General features: G+C 42.3%; 1 protein-coding gene across 1 annotated transcript in view; it reads right to left on the bottom strand.

Annotated features, from left to right (window-relative positions):
• The window catches only part of TTC3 (tetratricopeptide repeat domain 3), a 181,810-nt gene that overhangs the window by 21,471 nt on the left and 140,406 nt on the right, over positions 1 to 19,933 (bottom strand). The window contains exons 31-37 of the mRNA XM_040338963.1: positions 16,618 to 16,674; positions 15,087 to 15,160; positions 12,934 to 13,089; positions 10,646 to 11,333; positions 6,783 to 6,848; positions 3,638 to 3,787; positions 223 to 362 (exon numbers count right to left, since the gene is read on the bottom strand). Of these exons, the coding sequence (XP_040194897.1) occupies positions 223 to 362; positions 3,638 to 3,787; positions 6,783 to 6,848; positions 10,646 to 11,333; positions 12,934 to 13,089; positions 15,087 to 15,160; positions 16,618 to 16,674 (1,331 nt within the window). The remainder of the gene's footprint in view (positions 1 to 222; positions 363 to 3,637; positions 3,788 to 6,782; positions 6,849 to 10,645; positions 11,334 to 12,933; positions 13,090 to 15,086; positions 15,161 to 16,617; positions 16,675 to 19,933) is intronic.

The raw sequence follows: 19,933 nt of genomic DNA, 5'->3' as shown, positions 1-19,933 counted from the left end.
CTTTTTTTTTTTTTTTGTACTCAGATTAGGGATGGAGGTGCACTATCCCTCCTTGTGCACCCAATTTAAACTCCCAGCGTATGTATATATACACCCCCCCCCTTTGTACTTACGAGAACACTGGAATAGACAATAAATATTTGAGATTACATGCCACACTGATAAATAGGTGTGATATTCCAATTCAGATTATGTACAGACAAGTAAATGACAAGTTCTCACCTGTCACTGGCATCTGTTGTCATCTTAATATTATTTTTAAGAGCCTTAATCTTCTCCTGGTTTTCCTTCTTCTCTTGCTGCCATTTCTTGGACTTATTTTCTTGATCTTGCTGGAGCGCATTCAGGTCTAATTTTGCAATCTGCAGGAGGAAAACAAGTATTGGAGAATGAAACCCGGTAAGATATACAGGGAAGTAGGCAATTGCAGAACTTCATGTATACAGCAGTCCACGGCAGGTTGCTCAGAAGATGAAGTTCCCCAGGACAACTCCCATTGATCTGCAGTTGAAGGATAGGTTGACCTTCTGAACATCTTATATGTTACAATTGCATTTAGGGTGTAGTATACAACATATTACAGAACACAACCCAGCCCCTCTGACAGTGGGCGGGGATTCCTCTCCCCCGTAGCCACTGTTACATTGAAAAACAGCGCAGAGGTGCAGGGCTCTGCCCATACAACTGTGGTCTTCATTCACAGAGATCTGCAAATGAATAAACTACAAGTCCTGTCTTCCACCATCTTGTAGTTCTCAATGGACTACAAATGTTATGATCAGTGAATTTAAAGTTCATTGAATCTTCCTCCAGCTTTCAAACTAAAAACCCATACAGAAGTAGGAGTAGAGAGCTGGAGTGAGAGAGTGTTCAGGAGCCTGATATTGCACCCGCACAATCCACCGATTGCAGGTGCAATACTTTGAAGGCTGCTGTGTAAAAACACAGTAAAAGCAAATTTTTTTACTTGGGGGAAATTTTTTTTGCATTTATTGTTACTTACAGCTAAACATAGCCTTTAAAGCGGGGGGGTTCACCCTAAAAACAATTTTCTAACATTACATCCAGCATAACGACATTTACAGTATGCAGGTCTTTATTTTTTTTCGACGTACATACCGTTATATTGTGATTTTCTCCCCGGCTTCCAGGTTCTGATTCCCGCGGGACTGGGCGTTCCTATCCCTGGGTTAGATGATTGACGTCTGGGGAAATAGTTACCATGTCGCACAAGGCGCGTCTCACCAGATTTCCGTAAATAGCTGAGCTGCGAGTCGGCGCTATACGGCACCTGCCGTGTAGAGCTGACTGCACAGGCGCCGTATAGCGCCGACTCTCAGCTCGGCTATTTACGGAAATCTGGTGACGCTCCTTGTGCAACATGGGAACTGTTTCACCAGACGTCAATCATATAACCCAGGGATAGGAATGCCCAGTCCCGCGGGAATCAAAACCCAGAAGCCGGGGGAAAAAAATCACAATATAACGGTATGTACAGCAAAAAAAATAAAAATAAAGACCTGCATACAGTAAATGTTGTTAGTATGCTGAATGTAATGTTAGAATTTTTTTTTTGGGTGAACCCCCGCTTTAAGTTTGAAGTCAATGGTACAATGAAATGTTTAAATGGTACATATAGCAGGGCTCAAAATTTCAAGTCCTGAGCTACTAGCCAGGCCTCAAGAGTTACTCGCCACCAGTTGCCCCACCTAATTAATACACTGCCCTGCGCCTAATTGCACCCGTAAACACGCCCTCATAGATTATCTCATGGAATGACAATGTTTTATGCAGAATCAAGTTACAAAATTAAATATTACCAACAACAACTTTAACAAAATGGGACAGGGCACTGGGGGCAGACCAGAGGGACAGGGCACTGGGGGCAGACCAGAGGGACAGGGCACTGGGGGCAGACCAGAGGGACAGGGCACTGGGGGCAGACCAGAGGGACAGGGCACTGGGGGCAGACCAGAGGGACAGGGCACTGGGGGCAGACCAGAGGGACAGGGCACTGGGGGCAGACCAGAGGGACAGGGCACTGGGGGCAGACCAGAGGGACAGGGCACTGGGGGCAGACCAGAGGGACAGGGCACTGGGGGCAGACCAGAGGGACAGGGCACTGGGGGCAGACCAGAGGGACAGGGCACTGGGGGCAGACCAGAGGGACAGGGCACTGGGGGCAGACCAGAGGGACAGGGCACTGGGGGCAGACCAGAGGGACAGGGCACTGGGGGCAGACCAGAGGGACAGGGCACTAGAACTGGGTCTCTTCCCCATTCTCTTGCTGTCTCCTCTGCAACTATTATCCATCCTCTCTCTCTCTCCCATTCATCTTATCATCAGGAGCCTGTGTGTGCGGCTCCACGCTTGCATGTCCCCACTTCCCTCTTTTATTCAGGCTGGCAGAGAGGAGAGGAGCTGCAGCACAGCGGGAGGAAGTACAATCCAGCGCTGAGATCCACACAACTGCACAGCCATTGACACCATAGCACAGCGCACACTACACATGGAGACCAGTCCACAGTGCTCAGGCTAAACTGTTGGACACTTACATAGAGCACTAGGAGAAGAAAACTGCACAAACTAGAAGGCTGCCGCTCTCATGTCAGGGCAACTTTCAGTGAGCGCTGCACCGGAGTGGTAATTTTTGCAATCCTCCACCTTACTCATTACTTTCTGCTCTCCAGCTACATTGATCGGGGCCCGGGGGAGGGGGGCAGGCTCAGAGAGGTCATACTGTTAGGTCCCATGGCTTAATGAGAATTCTAAGTAGAGCACCTGTGTACTGCTCTGCGGCTCACCAGACTACTTTTCGCGAGCATGCACCTTTCCTCTTCGGCCGCCAATCTCATCGGGACTCTAAGTGTAGGCACAGATTGGAGGGAGATTGGTCATGCAGCCCTGTCATCACTCGCCCCCAGCTTAAATCCACTCGCCAAATGCTAGTAGGCGAGTGGAAATTTTGAGGGCTGCATATAGGAGGGTAAAGGGAATTGGAGAGAGGCTGAATTGGACTTGAATGGTACCGTATGTGTAACTACTTACCAGTCAAATTTTATTAAAATTTTTATTACAAAAAATAAACAGAGTTCATTTACATATTAATAGAATAAATAATACATTGCGACAACCATGCAGTAACTCATGTTTAACATTCTATTGTTACCAATAAAATATCCAACCATCCATATAGGAGTGTAAAAAGCAGATTTCCAATGGTCACTACAGAGCCGAAATGTTACGGCAAAGCTTTGCATAAGCTCATTTCAAAAGAAGTCTACATTTTATTTTTACCAAATTGATTTTGGATAGATATTACAAGAAACCCATTAACATCTCATGTTTCCAAAATGTTTTGACCGCTTGAAAATCTCATAGTTTTAAAACTATTTCTTCAACCTCCACCCATAATCCTTTAAATTCTAAATCATGCCAACATGTATTTGTTAGGTTTTGGACAAAGTTGGGGCTCATTCACAAAGGGACAGAGCCCCGTACAGGATAATGAGTTGTTTGGTTATCTTTAGGGACCAATGTGGGAGTTGTGTATTAGTCTCGTTTTCTTTTTATTAAAAGTACGCATTCTATTTTATGTATTTGTGTGATTCCAGCAAAAAAAAAAAAGCACCGATACCTTAGTATACTCTACATGCTTTGTCGTCTCCGCTTCTAGGGACACTATCTCCTCTTGGAAGCGGCTCTTCAAGCTCTCATATTTCTCAGTTGCTTCTTTGAGTTGCTCCATTAGTGCTGTCTGCTCCTTTTCCATACGCAAAATATCCCCCTGAAATAAGAACATATTAACACATTAACATATTAATATGGAAGAGTAGTAAATGCCGATGGCTAGCTTTCTGCCAGTGTCACTCAGCAGTGGGTGACGACTCAATGGCACAAATTCACATTAAACATACAATCTCATACTATACATGGGTTTCTGTGAAGCAGGAAAATGAATTCTGCAGGTAAGTTGGCCAAGAGTCAAAGTACTGCATATGTGCTTTTCCACAAATGGAAAACACCAGTTAAATAATCACCAGATTAGCACTGTAGACTTTCATTGCTGGGACCCTGCAACAACAGAAAGACCCATCAAGATCCTCAAAGAGCTGAAGCATGTACCAACGAATTGTATAGCACTTTTTTTTGAAGGGACAGAGATAACCTCTCCTTGTTCAAACATTTCCACCAATGCATCTGGGATGTATTCACAGTGCTTCAATTTTTGTTATGTTACAGCCTTATTCCAAAATGGATTAAACTTATTATTTGCCTCAAAATTCTACAAACAATACCCCATAATGACAATTTGAAAGAAGTTAGTTTGAAATCTTTGCCAATTTATAAAAAAAATCCCATGTACACAAGTATTCACAGCCTTTGCAATACTTTATAAAAGCTCCCTTGGCACCAATTACAGCATCAAATCTTTTGGAGTATGATGCAACAAGCTTGGCACACCTATTTTGGGGCAGTTTCTCCCATTATTCTTTGCAGGACCTCTCAAGCTACATCAGGTTGGATGTGGAGTGTCTGTGCACAGCCATTTTTAGATCTCTCCAGAGATGTTTAATCGGGGGTTCAAGTTTGGGCTACTCAAGGACATTCACAGAGTTGTCCTGTAGTCATTCTTGTTATCTTGGCTATGTGCTTAGGGTCCTTGTCCTGTTGGAAGATGAACCTTCACCCCAACTCTGAGGTCCAGAGCACTCTGTGGCAGGTTTTCATCAAGGATGTCTCTGTACATTGCTGCATTCATGTTTCCCTTGATCCTAAATAGTCTTCCAGTTCCTGCCACTAAAAAACATTCCCACAGCATGATGCTGCCACCACCATGCTTCACTGTAGGGATGGTATTGGCCAGGTGATGAGGTGTCTGGTTTCCTCCAGACTTGACGCTTGTCATTCAGGCCAAAGAGTTTAATCTTGGTTTCATCAGACCAGAGAATTTTGCTTCTTATAGTCTAAAAGTCTTTCAGTTGCCTTTTGGCCAACTCCAGGTGGGCTATCATGTGCCTTTTACTGGGTAGTGGGTTCCGTCTGGCCACTCTACCATACAGTCCCGATTATGGGACTACTACAGAGATTGTTGCTCTTCTGTCTAAGACCCTTTTCCCTTAATCGCTCAGTCTGGCCAGGCGGCCCGCTCTAGGAAGAGTCCTGGTGGTTCCAAACTTCTTCCATTTACGGATGATGGAGGCAACTGTGCTCATTGGGACCTTCAATGTTGCAGACGTTTTTCTGTACCCTTGCCCAAAACTGTGCCTTCATACAATCCTGTCTCGGAGGTCTACAGACAATTCCTTGGACTTCATGGCTTGGTTTGTGCTCCGACATGCACTGATAACTGTGGGACCTTATATAGACAGGTGTGTGCCTTTCCAAATCATGTCCAATCAACTGAATTCACCACAGGTGGACTCCAATCAAGTTGTAGAAACATCTCAAGGACGATCAGTGGAAATGGGATGCACCTGAGCTCAATTTTCAGTGTCATGGCAAAAGATGTGAATAATTTTGTACGTGATTTTTTTTGTTTTTTTATTGTTAATAAATTTGCAAACATTTAAAAAAAAATCTTTCATGTTGTCATTATGGGGTATTGTTTGTAGAATTTTGAGGCAAATAATGAATTTAAAGGGGTTGTAAAGGTAAAAAAAAAATTGCCTAAATAGCTTCATTTACCTTAGTGCAGTCCTCCTTCACTTACCTCATCCTTCCATTTTGCTTTTAAATGTCCTTATTTCTTCTGAGAAATCCTCACTTCCTGTTCTTCTGTCTGTAACTCCACACAGTAATGCAAGGCTTTCTCCCTGGTGTGGAAAAAAACTCCTGAGGGGGCGAGCAGGAGTGTTAGGATGCCCAACACACAGCTCCTTTCTCTATCTGCAAAGTAGTGTATCCTGACACTCCTGCTCACCCCTCAAGAGGCTTTCTCCACACCAGGGAGAAAGCCTTGCACTACTGTGTGGAGTTACAGACAGGAGAACAGGAAGTGAGGATTTCTCAGAAGAAATAAGGACATTTAAAAGCAAAATCGAAGGATGAGGTAAGTGAAGGAGGACTCCTTTAATCCATTTTGGAAGAAGGCTGTAACATAACAAAATGTGAAATAAGTGGAGCGCTGTGAATACATTCCGGATGCACTTAAATTTCAGAGTGATAGCTACAATTTTGCCTTTACATTGGGTTGATGATAAATCTCTGTTTTTACAGCACCATGGGGCAGAGGCCTGAGAATATTTTTACTTTTACACTACAACTATGGATTTGGCTACACAGGGCCAAAATTCAGAGTGTGGTATGTTGGCTTCAAGCATTAGCAGGAGTTATTTACTTGTAGGTTGCTTAAACTTGAGCTCCAAAAAAAAAAAAAAAAAAAACACTAGTGCCAATTTAGACCAGAGCCAATTAACCCACCAGCATGTCTTTTTAAGGAGAAGTATGGGAATGTGAAAAAAACAAAAAAGCAAGCAAACTTGCCTACATAGCTGCAGCACTAATCTCAGCTACATCTTTCCCCTGCTGGCTCTACACAGAGAACTGAGCGATCAAAGATGGCTCAGTTCTTGGCATACACATTAGGGATCTTTCCAGAGCCTGGACCAGCTGAGTGACATCAGCCAAAACAAGATTTGGCCCATTGTTTGCTGAAAACAGGTGACAGGAGCGCAGAACTGAGTGCACTTCTGTCTGGAGGTGGTAGGGTAAAAAGATAGAAAAAAGTCAAGTTATCAGGAAAACCAAGTCTGGGTTCTGTCCATGAAGAAACGTCTTACCTGACGAGACTCAAAGGGCTGAAAGGCATCTGTATTCACTTCACAATGTGACATTTCTATATTTACCTGAAATAACAAAGAAAACAAAATAACATTAGTATAAACTTTCAAGAACTTGCTTCTAGCTTAAAAATAAAAAAAACCTTTAGACAACTGCCTGTGAGCCTAGATACTACCACAATAGTGATTTTGCCAGCACTTTATAGATTTCTATTCATCTCTCAATAAAAAGCACAAAGCAAGGTCCATAAAAGACAAGGATGAGCGAGTTTTGGGTGAAGGAACTTGACTGGCTTGTACAGAGTCCTGACATCAACCCGATAGAACACCTTTGGGATGAATTGGAACAGGGACCTCTAGTTCAACATCAGTGCCTGACCTCACAAATGCTCTTCTGGAAGAAGAGTCAAACATTCCCATAGACACACTCCTAAACCTTGTGGACAGCCTTCCCAGAACAGTTAAAGCTGTTATAACTGCAAAGGGTGGGCCAACTCAAGATTTAACCCTATGGACTAAGACAGGGATGTCATTAAATTTCATGTGTGTGTAAAGGCAATTGTCCCAATAGTTTTTGACAATAGTGTGTGTGTGTGTGTATGTGTATGTGTGTGTATATATATATATATATATATATATATATATATATATATATATATATATATACACACATACATATATATATATATATATATACACACACACATACATACATATATATATATATATATATATATATATATATATATATATATATATACACACACACACACACACACACACACATACATATATATATATATATATATATATATATATATATATATATATATATATATATATATATATATATATATATATATATATATATATATACTAGCTGAATACCCGGCGTTGCCCGGTCTTCCTATCTTAACCTTTTGGGGAGGAAAATCATAGCAATATAAATATACCCATCTTTTATATAAGGGTGTAGGTAAGGGTTAATTTAACTGTCATATATTTTTATTTGGCATATAAGTAATATGTGTACCAGGTATTATTGAAATATCTCCAGGCGTACAGAAGTTATGTGGGAACATACATTTCCCATTGATTTGCATGGGACTTGATTTGCATGGGATCCAGACCCTCACAAATGGGGGCAGTTAAGGGATAAATTAACTATCCTATAGTTTAAGTGGACATATAAGTAACATGTGACCAATATGTACAGCCGTTTGGAAGTTATGAAGTAACATGTATTTCCCATAGAGTTGAATGGGACTTTAAAGGAAAACCCCGACCATGGCAAATGGGGGTGTGTAAGGGTTAAACCACCTATCCTATGTTTGTTGCTGACATATAAGTAACATGTGTGCCAAGTTTCATGTTAATATCTTTAGCCGTTTGGACGTGATACTGGAACATACATACATACACACACACACTGAGTTTTATATATATATAGATAGAGATAGAGATAGAGATAGAGATAGAGATAGAGATAGAGATAGAGATAGAGATAGAGATAGAGATAGAGATAGAGATAGAGATAGAGATAGAGATAGAGATAGAGATATGCGAGAAAAATGATAAATGGATAAAAGATCACTTTCAGAGCTTGTTTTTGTTATATATATATATATATATAACAAAAACAAGCTCTGAAAGTGATCTTTTATCCATTTATCATTTTTCTCGCATATATATATATATATATATATATATATAAAAATCTAACATAAATTACCGGTGCTAGGTGAAAGGCTGGCTTGGGACAGCTCTCAAAAGGCCACCTTGTATGCAATTCATTGCTACTCAACTGTTACCAACCCCAAGTTTACAGAGGTTGTTTAATAAATTAAATCTATTTGCATTGCTAATCGTTAACATGTGCATATTAAAAAAAAAAAAGAAAAAGAAAAAAGAAAAGAAAAGACAATAAATCTTAAGAAACATCCCTGATCTTTAAGCTTGGGAATATAAAAAAAATACATATAGTCTGGGAATATCACTGCTGGGAGCATCAACACTGCCTCTCAGAGCGGGCTGGGAACCCCAACACCGTTACTTACCTTCAATACACTCCTCTGACACCGATCACCAGCCAGAGTTCTAGGAAACAACTGGTAAATCAGGGTATGATGCAGCATGAGACCTTCTCCTGTTCCTCCCATGATGCAGTGCTCAGTGTTTAAATGGCCAATTGCCAAGCCTGGGTATGGTCACGAGGGGGCAGGGTGAAGATCCTCGGACCTGTGCAATTCTCTGATACACAGCAACCCTGAACTTACACTTTCTACTTAGGCCCCAGGCAGGTGAAAAGGGCGGTAGGGGGAACACAGCATCAGAAAGAAATTAGTCTATCAAGAGAACCTGTCACTTTGTCCTGAATGGGAAAAAGCTGAATATGGTTCACTTCAACAACATAGATCTTTGGATTGTTTTCAAAACAACACGGTATAAATTAAAAATTCCCTTTAAAGTCGAATTCTGGCAATACACTTAACTAGCCTTAAAAATGTCCCGTCTCCCCCTAAGGTCCCTTTCACACTGGGGCGGTGGCGGTAAAGCGCCGCTATTTTTAGCGGTGCTTTACCGTCGGAATTGCAGCGGTATTTAGCTGCTAGTGGTGTGATTTTACCCCCGCTAGCGGCCGGAAAAGGGTTACCACCGCCCGCGATGGGCCTCTGCAGAGGCGCATTGCTGGCAGTATAGCCGCAGTTTACCATTGCTTTCAATGGGAAAGAGCGGTGGAGGAGCGGTAAACACCCCGCTCCAAAGATGCGGCTAGCAGGACTTTTGGAGCGGTCCTGCTAGCGCACCGCTCCAGTGTGAAAGCCCTTGGGCTTTCACACTGGAGAAACAGCAGCCGCTGTTTCAGGTCAGTTTGCAGGTGCTATTTTTAGCGCAATAGCGCCTGCAAACTGCCCCAGTGTGAAAGGGGTCTTACACTATACTAACCTGTGTAAGAAAGATCTTTATACATTGGAACCTTGGATTACAAGCATAACCCGTTCCAGGAAAATGCTTGTAATCCAAAGCGCTCGCATATCAGACCTAGTTTCCCCATAGAAGTCAATGGAAACGAAGATAATTTGTTCCGCATCGACTTCTATGGCATGCCGCCAGAGGTGGGGACAGCTCGGCGGATCTTGGGAACACTCAGGAACAAAGTATTTCCGAGTGATTCTAAGTATTTCCTCCGAATCGTTCCAAGTGACATTGGCGCCCCAGCACCATGCAGTACTGCACACCCCATTAGCTTGAATTCTGCTCGTATGGCAAGACAACAAACCGAGTCAGAATAAAAAAAAATACTCGTTAACCGCGTTACTCGTAAACCAAGTATCCACTGTAGCTAGCCATTTTCAGCTGGCTCTATTCCAGTCACGTGATTCAGCTCCCCTGTCAGCCAGCGCTTCTTCATGTGAGAGAAGGGACTGCAGACAATGCTTGGGACATTGAAGCCAGCCTATGGCTGATGTCACCTCTTCAGGCATTACTAGGCATTGTTGGAGCGCTCTCTCCCGTCCCCTGCAGCCACCACTGGTTCACACAAGGGAAATCGCATGACCAGAGCAGTCTGAAAGAAAGATAGATATATATATAGAGATAGATATATATATAGAGATAGATATATATATATATATATATATATATAGAGATATATATATATATATATATAGAGATAGAGATATATCTCTATCTCTATCGATATATATATATATATATATATATATATATATATAATATTTTTTAGTTAGGTAGCATAAGTGTTGGGGATTGGGTGGAGACACAATATTAAGGCTAGTTAGGTGTATAGCTGGAGATTCCTTGTAACTATTCATAGTCTTGGACACGCAATGAAGCCTCCTTACCTGTACAGATACTATAGCGGTCCGTTTATTCCTTGGCTGACTTTCACTGTCAAAGGACTGACTTATGTTAGAGTCCAGCTCACCCATGTTAAGATTGTCTTGGCTTAATGATGTAGTTTCACTCACTGTTCCATCTTTATCGCTAAAAGATGATGAATCAGAGTCACTGCTACTTGCGCTAGCTTCATCCGTATCATCATCATTATCAGAAGAGTCCTGGTCGGTATCAGAGGTGGGATTGTGAGGTGAGTCTAAAGTTCGCTGATGAAAATTATTATGTATTACAGGATATTCGGCATAATTAAAGGCTATATCACTATGTGGGATTGAAGGACGACTTGCATCAGCTGATCTAGAACTACCATTTTTAGGTTCAGGCTGACTGGGGTCAGAATATAAGTCAATATTATCAGGTACAGGTCTAGAGAATGAAGGCGTGAACTCGTTAGCGGTTGGGTTCAGTTGGTGTCCACCTTCATCATGCTCCAAGTATGGAATGTCATAACCTGTTAGCGTAACCATGTCTCCATCCATGGAAAACAATAAAGACCCCAGGAGAAAATCCTTTAGTCCACCCGATGCTTCTACCATCCTTTTAGTTTCCTCTGGAAATTTTTTGTACTCCGCGATCAGAATTTCATCATCTAATTTGAGGGGTCCATGTTCCTCCAAAATTTGAGAAAAGTACCTAAACAGGAAGGAAACACACCACATACACATTTAAAATACTGTTACATTTCCTCATGCGCCCCCCACTAAATCACGTGCTTAGACTTGGACCCCATACACGCTATTAGACTTTCTGCAGATTTACCAAAACCATGTAGTGCAAGGGCCTGCCTGACTGCATATGAATTGAAACTCTTAAGGTTTGACCTCCCTAGTATATGGTTTTGGTAAATCTGAAGACAAAAATCGACAAAGTAATAAGGTGACCAGACAGAAATTGATTTTACACTAGCTGGTGACAGAGTGAAAAGGCAGCAGTTGCCACCTGTCCGGGATTCACCCAGATGGTCCAGGTTTTGAATCACGTGTCCGAGTTTCAGTCTGTCTGAAACCCGGCCACAATATTCAGACAGTAATGTGGCTCAGAATAGGGCCTGACAGGAGGGTGAGGGGGCACTATGCACGCCACATTTCTATTCTCTTTGGCGCATTCAAAAGGTGTCCCTGGTCTGGTACAATCCTATAGTGAATGCTAAAAAAAAAAAAGTGGCAACCCTGCTTACATCACACCCACCCGGAGGGGCTTGCTCACCATTGACCACCTAGAAGGTCGCCACCTGCTTGAGACTTATTGAAACATATTATTTATATCTTATAAATGTGAGTGCATAGATTTGTCATGGTAAGTGCAGTCGTCTCTTTGAGAGGTAATAAATACCTGGGGAATGGTTTGCAATTTACCCACCTTTAAAGCACTTAACAAAAAATGATATCTGATGTCAAGGCCAAGCTGGACATTTTAATATGAATATTCTCCAGACCAGTGGCGGTGTGTCCATAGTGGGCACAGGAGCGCCACCCTCTCTCCTGCACCCGTCACTCAACAATACATAGATTCATGCATTGCATGAATCTATGTATTGTCGCCACTGCCACCCACTATTCAGGTGGTTGGCCCCCTGTTAAGCGCCGGCCATCTGAAAAACAGCTGTGGGTGTGTTTTGGAAGTGTCTATCAGAGCCAACGGCGTCCCGATAACAGCCTGTGGGCTCTAGTTGGCTTCCAAATGGTTAAACAGAGGGCGCGCACAGGGTGTGTGTTCCCTGGTTAACACTGACACGCGTTTCAGCCAATCAGGTTCACCGGGTCTGGTTAGCGGTCAGCCGATTGGCTGAAGCAACATCGAGGACGTGAGAAGACATCGAGGGAGTGTGGAGGATGGCTGACCCGAGAAAGGTAATTCCCGGCCGGAGGGAATCTGGCGGCATTCTGAGGGGGCACAGTAGCGGCGCGGCAATTGATGGGCACAGTGGCGGCAATCGATGGGCACAGTGGCGGCAATCGATGGGCACAGTGGCGGCAATCGATGGGCACAGTGGCGGCAATCAATGGGCACAGTGGCGGCAATCAATGGGCACAGTGGCGGCAATCAATGGGCACAGTGGCGGCAATCAATGGGCACAGTGGCGGCAATCGATGGGCACAGTGGTGGCAATCGATGGGCACAGTGAGGCTGCAATTGTTTTTTTTTCCCGTTTGTTTGCGCCCCCCAAAAAAAATTTGAGCACCAAACGTCTGGGTGAAATATGCAAAACAAATAGGTTGTAGAAAAGACTTACTCATAAAGAGTTTCCCGAACATGGTCCATGGAATCATCAAACTGTTGATCATATCTGTCCACGAACATCGCCGGATCAAAGAAGCCCTGAAACTCATCCATGTCTCGCCGCAGAAATTCAGGTACTACAAAGGGCTCATTAGGGTCCAAAAGGCTTCTAAAAAAGTGAAACAAAAAAAATAAAATTAAACTTAAAATGTGTATTCAGGGAAAGTAAACTCATTTTCTTATGAACTAAAAGCAGACCTTCACTCAGGGGTCAATTTTCTAAAGGCAAACAGACCAGCTGCTCCAGGACATAATAAATGAGGCAAGGCTTCACTTTGCAAAAAAATACCCATGTGCAAGGAGAATAAAAAAAATAATGTTTTTGCTTGCACATGATTGGATGATGGAAGTCAGCAGAGCTTCTGCTCATTTACCAAGCTGTAGAGCAACTTTACAAAGTGCAGTCTATTTGCTTTTAGTAAATCAACCCCTTCAAACTTGCTCAGCCTTCTTCCTAGCCCTCCCTCTGCCCGTTACACATTTGGATATAGTGTTTTTTCCCCCATTTTGTTAGCAAGTGCCTTTTTCAGCAGGTAACTGTCCCCACTTCCTTATTCCTTGCTAGGATGAAGTAGAGCCAAGTCCACCCTCTCCACCTGCAGCCTCAAGTCACAGGCTACAGGACCAGTCTACCCCAGCTGGCTGATCTTGTGCATACGCAGTGGGGAGCCAGCTGTGAGTCATCATGAAGAAACAGCCAGCTTCTGAATCCAAGATAGTGTAACAGAAACCCAACATAGCTGTGAAGACTTCGGGTGCCAAGAAGACAGAGCTAGACTGTAAGCAGGTCTTTCTTAAAAAGGTAGAAGCTACAGTACTTGTAGCTGCTGACTTTTATTCTTGTAAAGAGGAGTGAATACAGAACTTAAAAAGTGTATCTAGAACCAAAACTTTTTTTTTAGTGGTTCTAAAATCAGAAGTTTTTTTTTTATCTTAAAGCGGACGAAAAAAAAAAAAAAAAAAGATATAAAAGTCAGCAGCTACAAATACTTCAGCTGCAGACTTAATATATGGACATTTACCTGTCCTTGTCGCCCGCGATGTCCTCACCCGAAGCCAACCCGTCCCTCAGCTCCTGGGTGGAGGTGCCGGCATCTTCAGTAAGGGAATCGGGAAGTAAAGCCTTGCAGCTTCACAACCTGGTTCCCTGCTGCGCATGCCCGAGTCGCGCTGCGCATCATCACTGATCCCTGCTGTTTTCTGGGACCTGCGTGTCTCCCAGAAGATGGGGGAAGGGGGGGCATAGATCCATCACCAGAAGTGGGAACAAATACCTGCATTAGACAGGCATCTGCTCCCCCTTGAAAGGTGCCAAAGGTAACAGCGCCGGAGGGGGGGAGGAACCAGATAAGCAGAAGTTCAATTTTTGGATGGAACTCCGCTTTAATGCATTAAGATTAAAAAAAAAAACTTGTGTGCAGCAGCGACCCACCCTAATACTTACCTGAGCCCCCTCTTGATCCAGCGATGTTGCATTTAAGACTCGGCTGTCCGGGACTCTCTCCTGATTGTCTGAGACACACAGTGGGCACCACTAGCTACCACTGCTGGCAAAGGAGAGAGAGAGAGAGAGAGAGAGAGAGAGAGAGAGAGAGAGAGCTGAGCCACAGCTCAGTGTCTGAATAGACACACAGAGCAGCGGCTTGGCTTGAGTGAGCTGCCCCCCCCCCCCCCCAACAGCAAGCAGCTTGCTATGGGGGCACCCGAGCCAAGTTGCTGCTTTGTGTGTCCATTAAGACACAGAGCTGCAGCTCGGCCCCACCCCTCTCTCTCTCATTGGCTCACGGACTTTAATAGCAGCTTGAGCCAATGGCACCCCATAGCTGCTTTCTGAGCCAATAAGGAGGGAGAGTCTCAGATAGCCAAGCTTCTTGTGCAACATCACTGGATCGAGACGGGGCTCAGGTAAGTATTAGGGGGGCTGCTGCACACAAGTTTTTTTTACCAAAAAGATTAAAAAATTTAAATAAAATTCTGCCTTTAGAACCATTTTAAGAAAGATTTGTTTTTTGCTCCTGTTGTGTCTACAGGACAGAAAACAAACTGACTACAGGTAGAAATTAGGAGCCATCATTAAACAAAAAAAATCAAAAAGAAAAAACTCACAAGGTATTTTCTTCTGAAAAAATATCATCCTCCTGAGATCTAGTACTGACAGCACCGGACAGTTTATATATAGTCTGAAAAGCAAAAAAGACAAGTTATTTGCCAAAATAAAAAAACAAAAAACAAAAGCCAACATGTCCTTTATGCAAACCTGTTTATTGCCCATCCAGACCCCTCCTTCCTAGCAGCACATGCTCAACTTTCCTTCATTCCCTCACCGCTCTGTTCTGCCTTTGAGAGCACAGAAATATATCCAGTACTTCCGAGTGTAGAGCAGCATTTGACTTATATCCCTTATTATTATGTGACATTGTTGGAGCTTGCTGACTGCCTAAACATGGACACGTGGGGTGAAGATTCTTTAGTACTGTGTTGGCACCAATACAAGGGACTGAGATTACCATAGGGGCCTTCTCTTGCTCAGAGCAGGACAGCTTGGTAGGGAAATACAGGAAAGGTATGTGCGCCTTCACACACACAGGTAAAGCGCAGGTTTTATTTAAAAGTACATTCACAAAAAGGAGGATGGCAGCACACCACAGCGAGGTAAATACCTTTCAAGCATCTTTATTGTCTCTGTGCAGACAAGTATCACAGGAAGGTTTGGTGACGCGTTTCACATAAGCCATTTGTGCTTGTTCACAACACAGATATGGCTTAAACTCAAGCTTTTTAAAAAGCTCAAGTTAGAGGCATATCTGTGTTGTAAACAAACACGAAAACGCGCCAACAATGTTCCTTTGATACAGGCATACCCCACTTTTAAGTACACAATGGGACCAGAGCATGTATGTAAAACGAAAATGTACCTAAAGTGAAACAATACCCTTTTTCACTTCTAGGGTGTAGTGGGGGGTCAGGGACTGTAGTGGGGGTGTCAAGAGCTGTAGTTGAGGTCTCAGGGGCTGTAGTGGGGGTGTCAGGGGCACACTGGAACAGGGTGGGGTATGCAAAATGTCCGTACAGTGCTTGCAAGGCACTTTACATACACTCACAGGTATGTCCTTACTCGCGAGTGTATGTAAAGTGAGTGTACTTAAAGCGGGGTATGCCTGTACTTGTCTGGCACGGAGACAAGACGTTTAAAAAGCATTTATGTTGCTGTGGTGTGCGGCCATTCTCTTCTTTTCGTGTATATGCTATTGACGGTGGTGAGCCAGGGCGAGCACCTGCAGTGGCCACCCTATTACCATTTGTTTAAGCTGTGTGCAAATCTTGTTTGGACTTTAATTTAAAGTACACCTGTCATGAAAGAAAGAGGGCTTCCTTAAAAAAAAAAAAAAAAAAAAAAACAGGTTGCCCGTCTTCAAAAAAAAAAATCACAAAACATAAAACCAAGCATACAAGAAAAGGCACAGAAACATGAGAATTCCTCTACATTTTAGATCTTGGTCAGGAACTCAAAGTAGTAAAACCAAAGCATCAGTATGACAGCCAAGCAATTCATAATCCAGAAGCAAAGGTAAAAAAAAAAAAAAAATAGTTCCTATTAATACTCGCATATATATATAAAGTCTTTACAGGCACTTACCTTTGGCTGATTCAGTTTTTTTTTTCGATGTTTAGATTTACTCTTTAGAACTTTATTCTGCAAGCAAAAGAGAAGCAAAAAGAAAGTAGAATTAGGTTACATATAACCAGTTCATAACAGGGAGACCTGATGTTCTGGTTTATCATTAGGACAGCAGTACAAAAGCCCAATTATTAAAAGCAAGGAGCTTGTAACTAAGTAATGGACTACGAATTACCTTTTCTGGCACTTTGCTCACATGGAATGATCAGTATTTGTTGGTAGAAAAATTGCTTAGAACCCCTAAAGTTTTTTAAAGCAGAGGCCCTACAATATAAATTGGTGGGTTTTTTCAATTTGTGTTACACGGTATTTGCGCAGCGTTTTTTAAAATGCAATTTTTGGGGGGAAAAAAATACACATGCAAAAAACAAACACATAACCAAAAATTTGTATGTAAAATATAAAAGATGTTACTCTGAGTAAATAGATACCAAACATGTCACGCTTTAAAATTGTGCACACCTGTGAAACAGCGGCAAACTACGTAAATTTTACTATCCACAAGTGACGCTTTAAAAGCCTTACATGTTACCACTTTAGATTTGCAGAAGGTCTACTGCTAGAATTATTGCCTATGATCTGATGTTCACGGTGGTACTTGACATGTGTGGGATGATCTTTTTTGTGTATGTGCATTCGCCTTTGCGTGAAAGCACATTTTTTATTAATTTTTTTATTTATTTTTTACACTGTTGCTAGATATAAAAAAAATTCAATCACTTTTATTGACGTCACAAGGAACGTAAACATCCTTGTAACAGAAATAATTACGAGACAGGTACTCCTTATGGAGAGATGTGGGGTCTATAAGACCCCAAATGCCTCCTCTGCACCTAAAAGCGTTCAAAACACCAAGATCTGTGTTTCTGAATGCTTTCAATTTAAAAAGAAAAAAAAAAATGGTGTGATGGACTCTGAGGAAACCGGAAGTGATGTCATTGCTTCTGGGATACTATTACGAACAGCCAATCAAAGCCGATCCCGGCTTAACTTGGCTGGTCGCTCGAATCTCCCAGTGGTAATTGAGAGCCCAAGAGAGCCGCCCCCTCCTGCTGCTTGCAAAAGCAATCGAGTAGCTAGTTAGGTTAATTAGCTGATTGCCATTACAAGAGAGACAATTGCCATCTCTAAAAAAAAAAAACTATACCTGCAGGCATCATCCCGGTACAACAGCCAAGCTGGATGGGAAGTGACCAATTATATTTTTGGGTTTAGGAACGATTTAAATTATATCTAAACCCAAAAGGAAAAAAATATTGTAACTTATCAGTCTATAGAAGAGCTGGCTCTCCTATGACATCTCCTGTCTTTGTAGCTACATTTTCTTTCTCCACTGTATCTATGGCCCTATGGTTGTCACACAGGCTGGCCTTCCAAGCATGTCTGTTTTTCATCATCTTCATTACACGATGGTCACTCACATGAAGTAACATGGACAATGCATTTCTGGCAAAATCAACAGTTATCTGTATATGCGCAACATGTTATTAGCCTAAAAAAAAAAGAAAAGAAAAAAAGACGACTAATGCAGCCACCAGATCGAAGGAATAGTAAGCTGCAATATATAACATTTCGTTTCTGGGTTGCACTTTAATTACCTTCAGCAAAACTTAGGTCTGCTGTGCTGCCTGTCACAGCTGTACATCCCAGAACTGGATGGACAAAAGTACCATCCCTTTGGAAGGTAAACTTATATGCATCTATTCTCCGATTATTAGGGCAACTGTAAACTGTACCGATTTCTGATCAGAAGTCCGTGGCAGATACAAAATACAATGATGGGCTGTACAGTACTTGCGCGTATTTGCGCATATACATACACACGTGTAAAAATTCTTCTAGCTTTATTGTAATCAAGGGGATTGAGCCATATGTGTGAACACTGACTGTCGATGCATATTTCTGATTTTATTTTTTACAGATCTATACGCAGCACACGTTTACAAGCCTGTGTGTACAGGTGCATAGAAAACAATGGTCTGCAGAGAGGGAGGGAGAGGGAGAAAGAAAATGCCTAAAAACACTGCGTTTTTAGGCAGCAGTGTGCAAGAGGCCAGAATCTGCTTACCTGGAGTTCAGCTTTAAAAGAAAATAAGTCTTCAAGTTTTTTTAGTTTTATCTGGTATCCTCTTCAGCGGGCGGTGCGGATTCCGATAATGGTGGCCTCAGCGGCAGATGCGCCATGAGATCACCTTTTATCGGTGGCAAAAGAGAGCCCCCCTCCTCTGCCGCTTACCAGAGCCACCAGTAGCGGCGGAGGCGATCAGGTATGTTCCCTTGTTAGGTATGGATACGAGTGAGGGGAAGATGGCCCCCATCCATCTCCATACCACTGCAGGACGGAAGCGGCATCAAAACGTCACTTCCGCCCATAGCTCTTAAAGGGTCATTTTTGTTCCCCAAATTACAAAATGTATTAAATTTTTTATTGCATTTTAGTGTAAATATGAGATCTGAGGTCTTTTTGACCCCAGATATCATATTTAAGAGGTCCTGTCCTGCTTTTTTTTTTTTTTATTACATGGGATGTTTACATTCCTTGTAATAAGAATAAAAGTGAAAAATTTTTATTATAAAAAGAACAGTGTAAAAAATAAAGGTAAAATAAGACACCGTTTTATGTGGGCAGTGCCCACATATACACCGTTTATATGTGGGCAGTGCCCACATATAACGGTGTTCAAACCACACAGGTAAGGTATCGCCACGATTGTTAGAGCAATAATTCTAGCACTAGACCTCTAACGCAAAACATGCAACCTGAAGAATTTTTTAAACGTCACCTATGGAGATTTTCTAGGGTAAAAGTTTGTGGCCATTCCATGAGCGGGCGCAATTTTGAAGCGTGACATGTTGGGTATCAATTTACTCGGCATAACATTCTCTTTCACAATACAAAAAAAATTTGGGCTAACTTTAATGTTATCTTATTTTTTTATTTAAAAATGTTTATTTTTTTCAAAGAAGTGCGCTTTTAAGATCGCTGCGCAAATACGGTGCGAAAGAAAGTATTGCAACGACCGCCATTTTATTCACGAGGGTGTGAGGAAAAAAAAAAAAAGTATAAATGTTTGGGTTCCAAGTAATTTTCAATCAAAAAAAATAGGATTTTTTGTACTCACCGTAAAATCCTTTTCTCTGAAGTCCATGGACGGACACAGCTCCTTAAATCTTGACAAGTGGGTTATGTTCCCTGTTTACAGGAGAGGACTAGGCAGAAACATGTTAAATAGTTAAATACATGTTACATTAACAGAGTTGAACAGCCCCGCCC

Source organism: Rana temporaria, chromosome 2, assembly GCF_905171775.1.
Source record: "Rana temporaria chromosome 2, aRanTem1.1, whole genome shotgun sequence".
In the NCBI taxonomy this organism is placed as follows: Eukaryota; Metazoa; Chordata; class Amphibia; order Anura; family Ranidae; genus Rana; species Rana temporaria.
The sequence above is the reverse complement of the archived record's forward strand: the minus strand, read 5'-3'. Positions and strand labels throughout refer to the sequence as shown.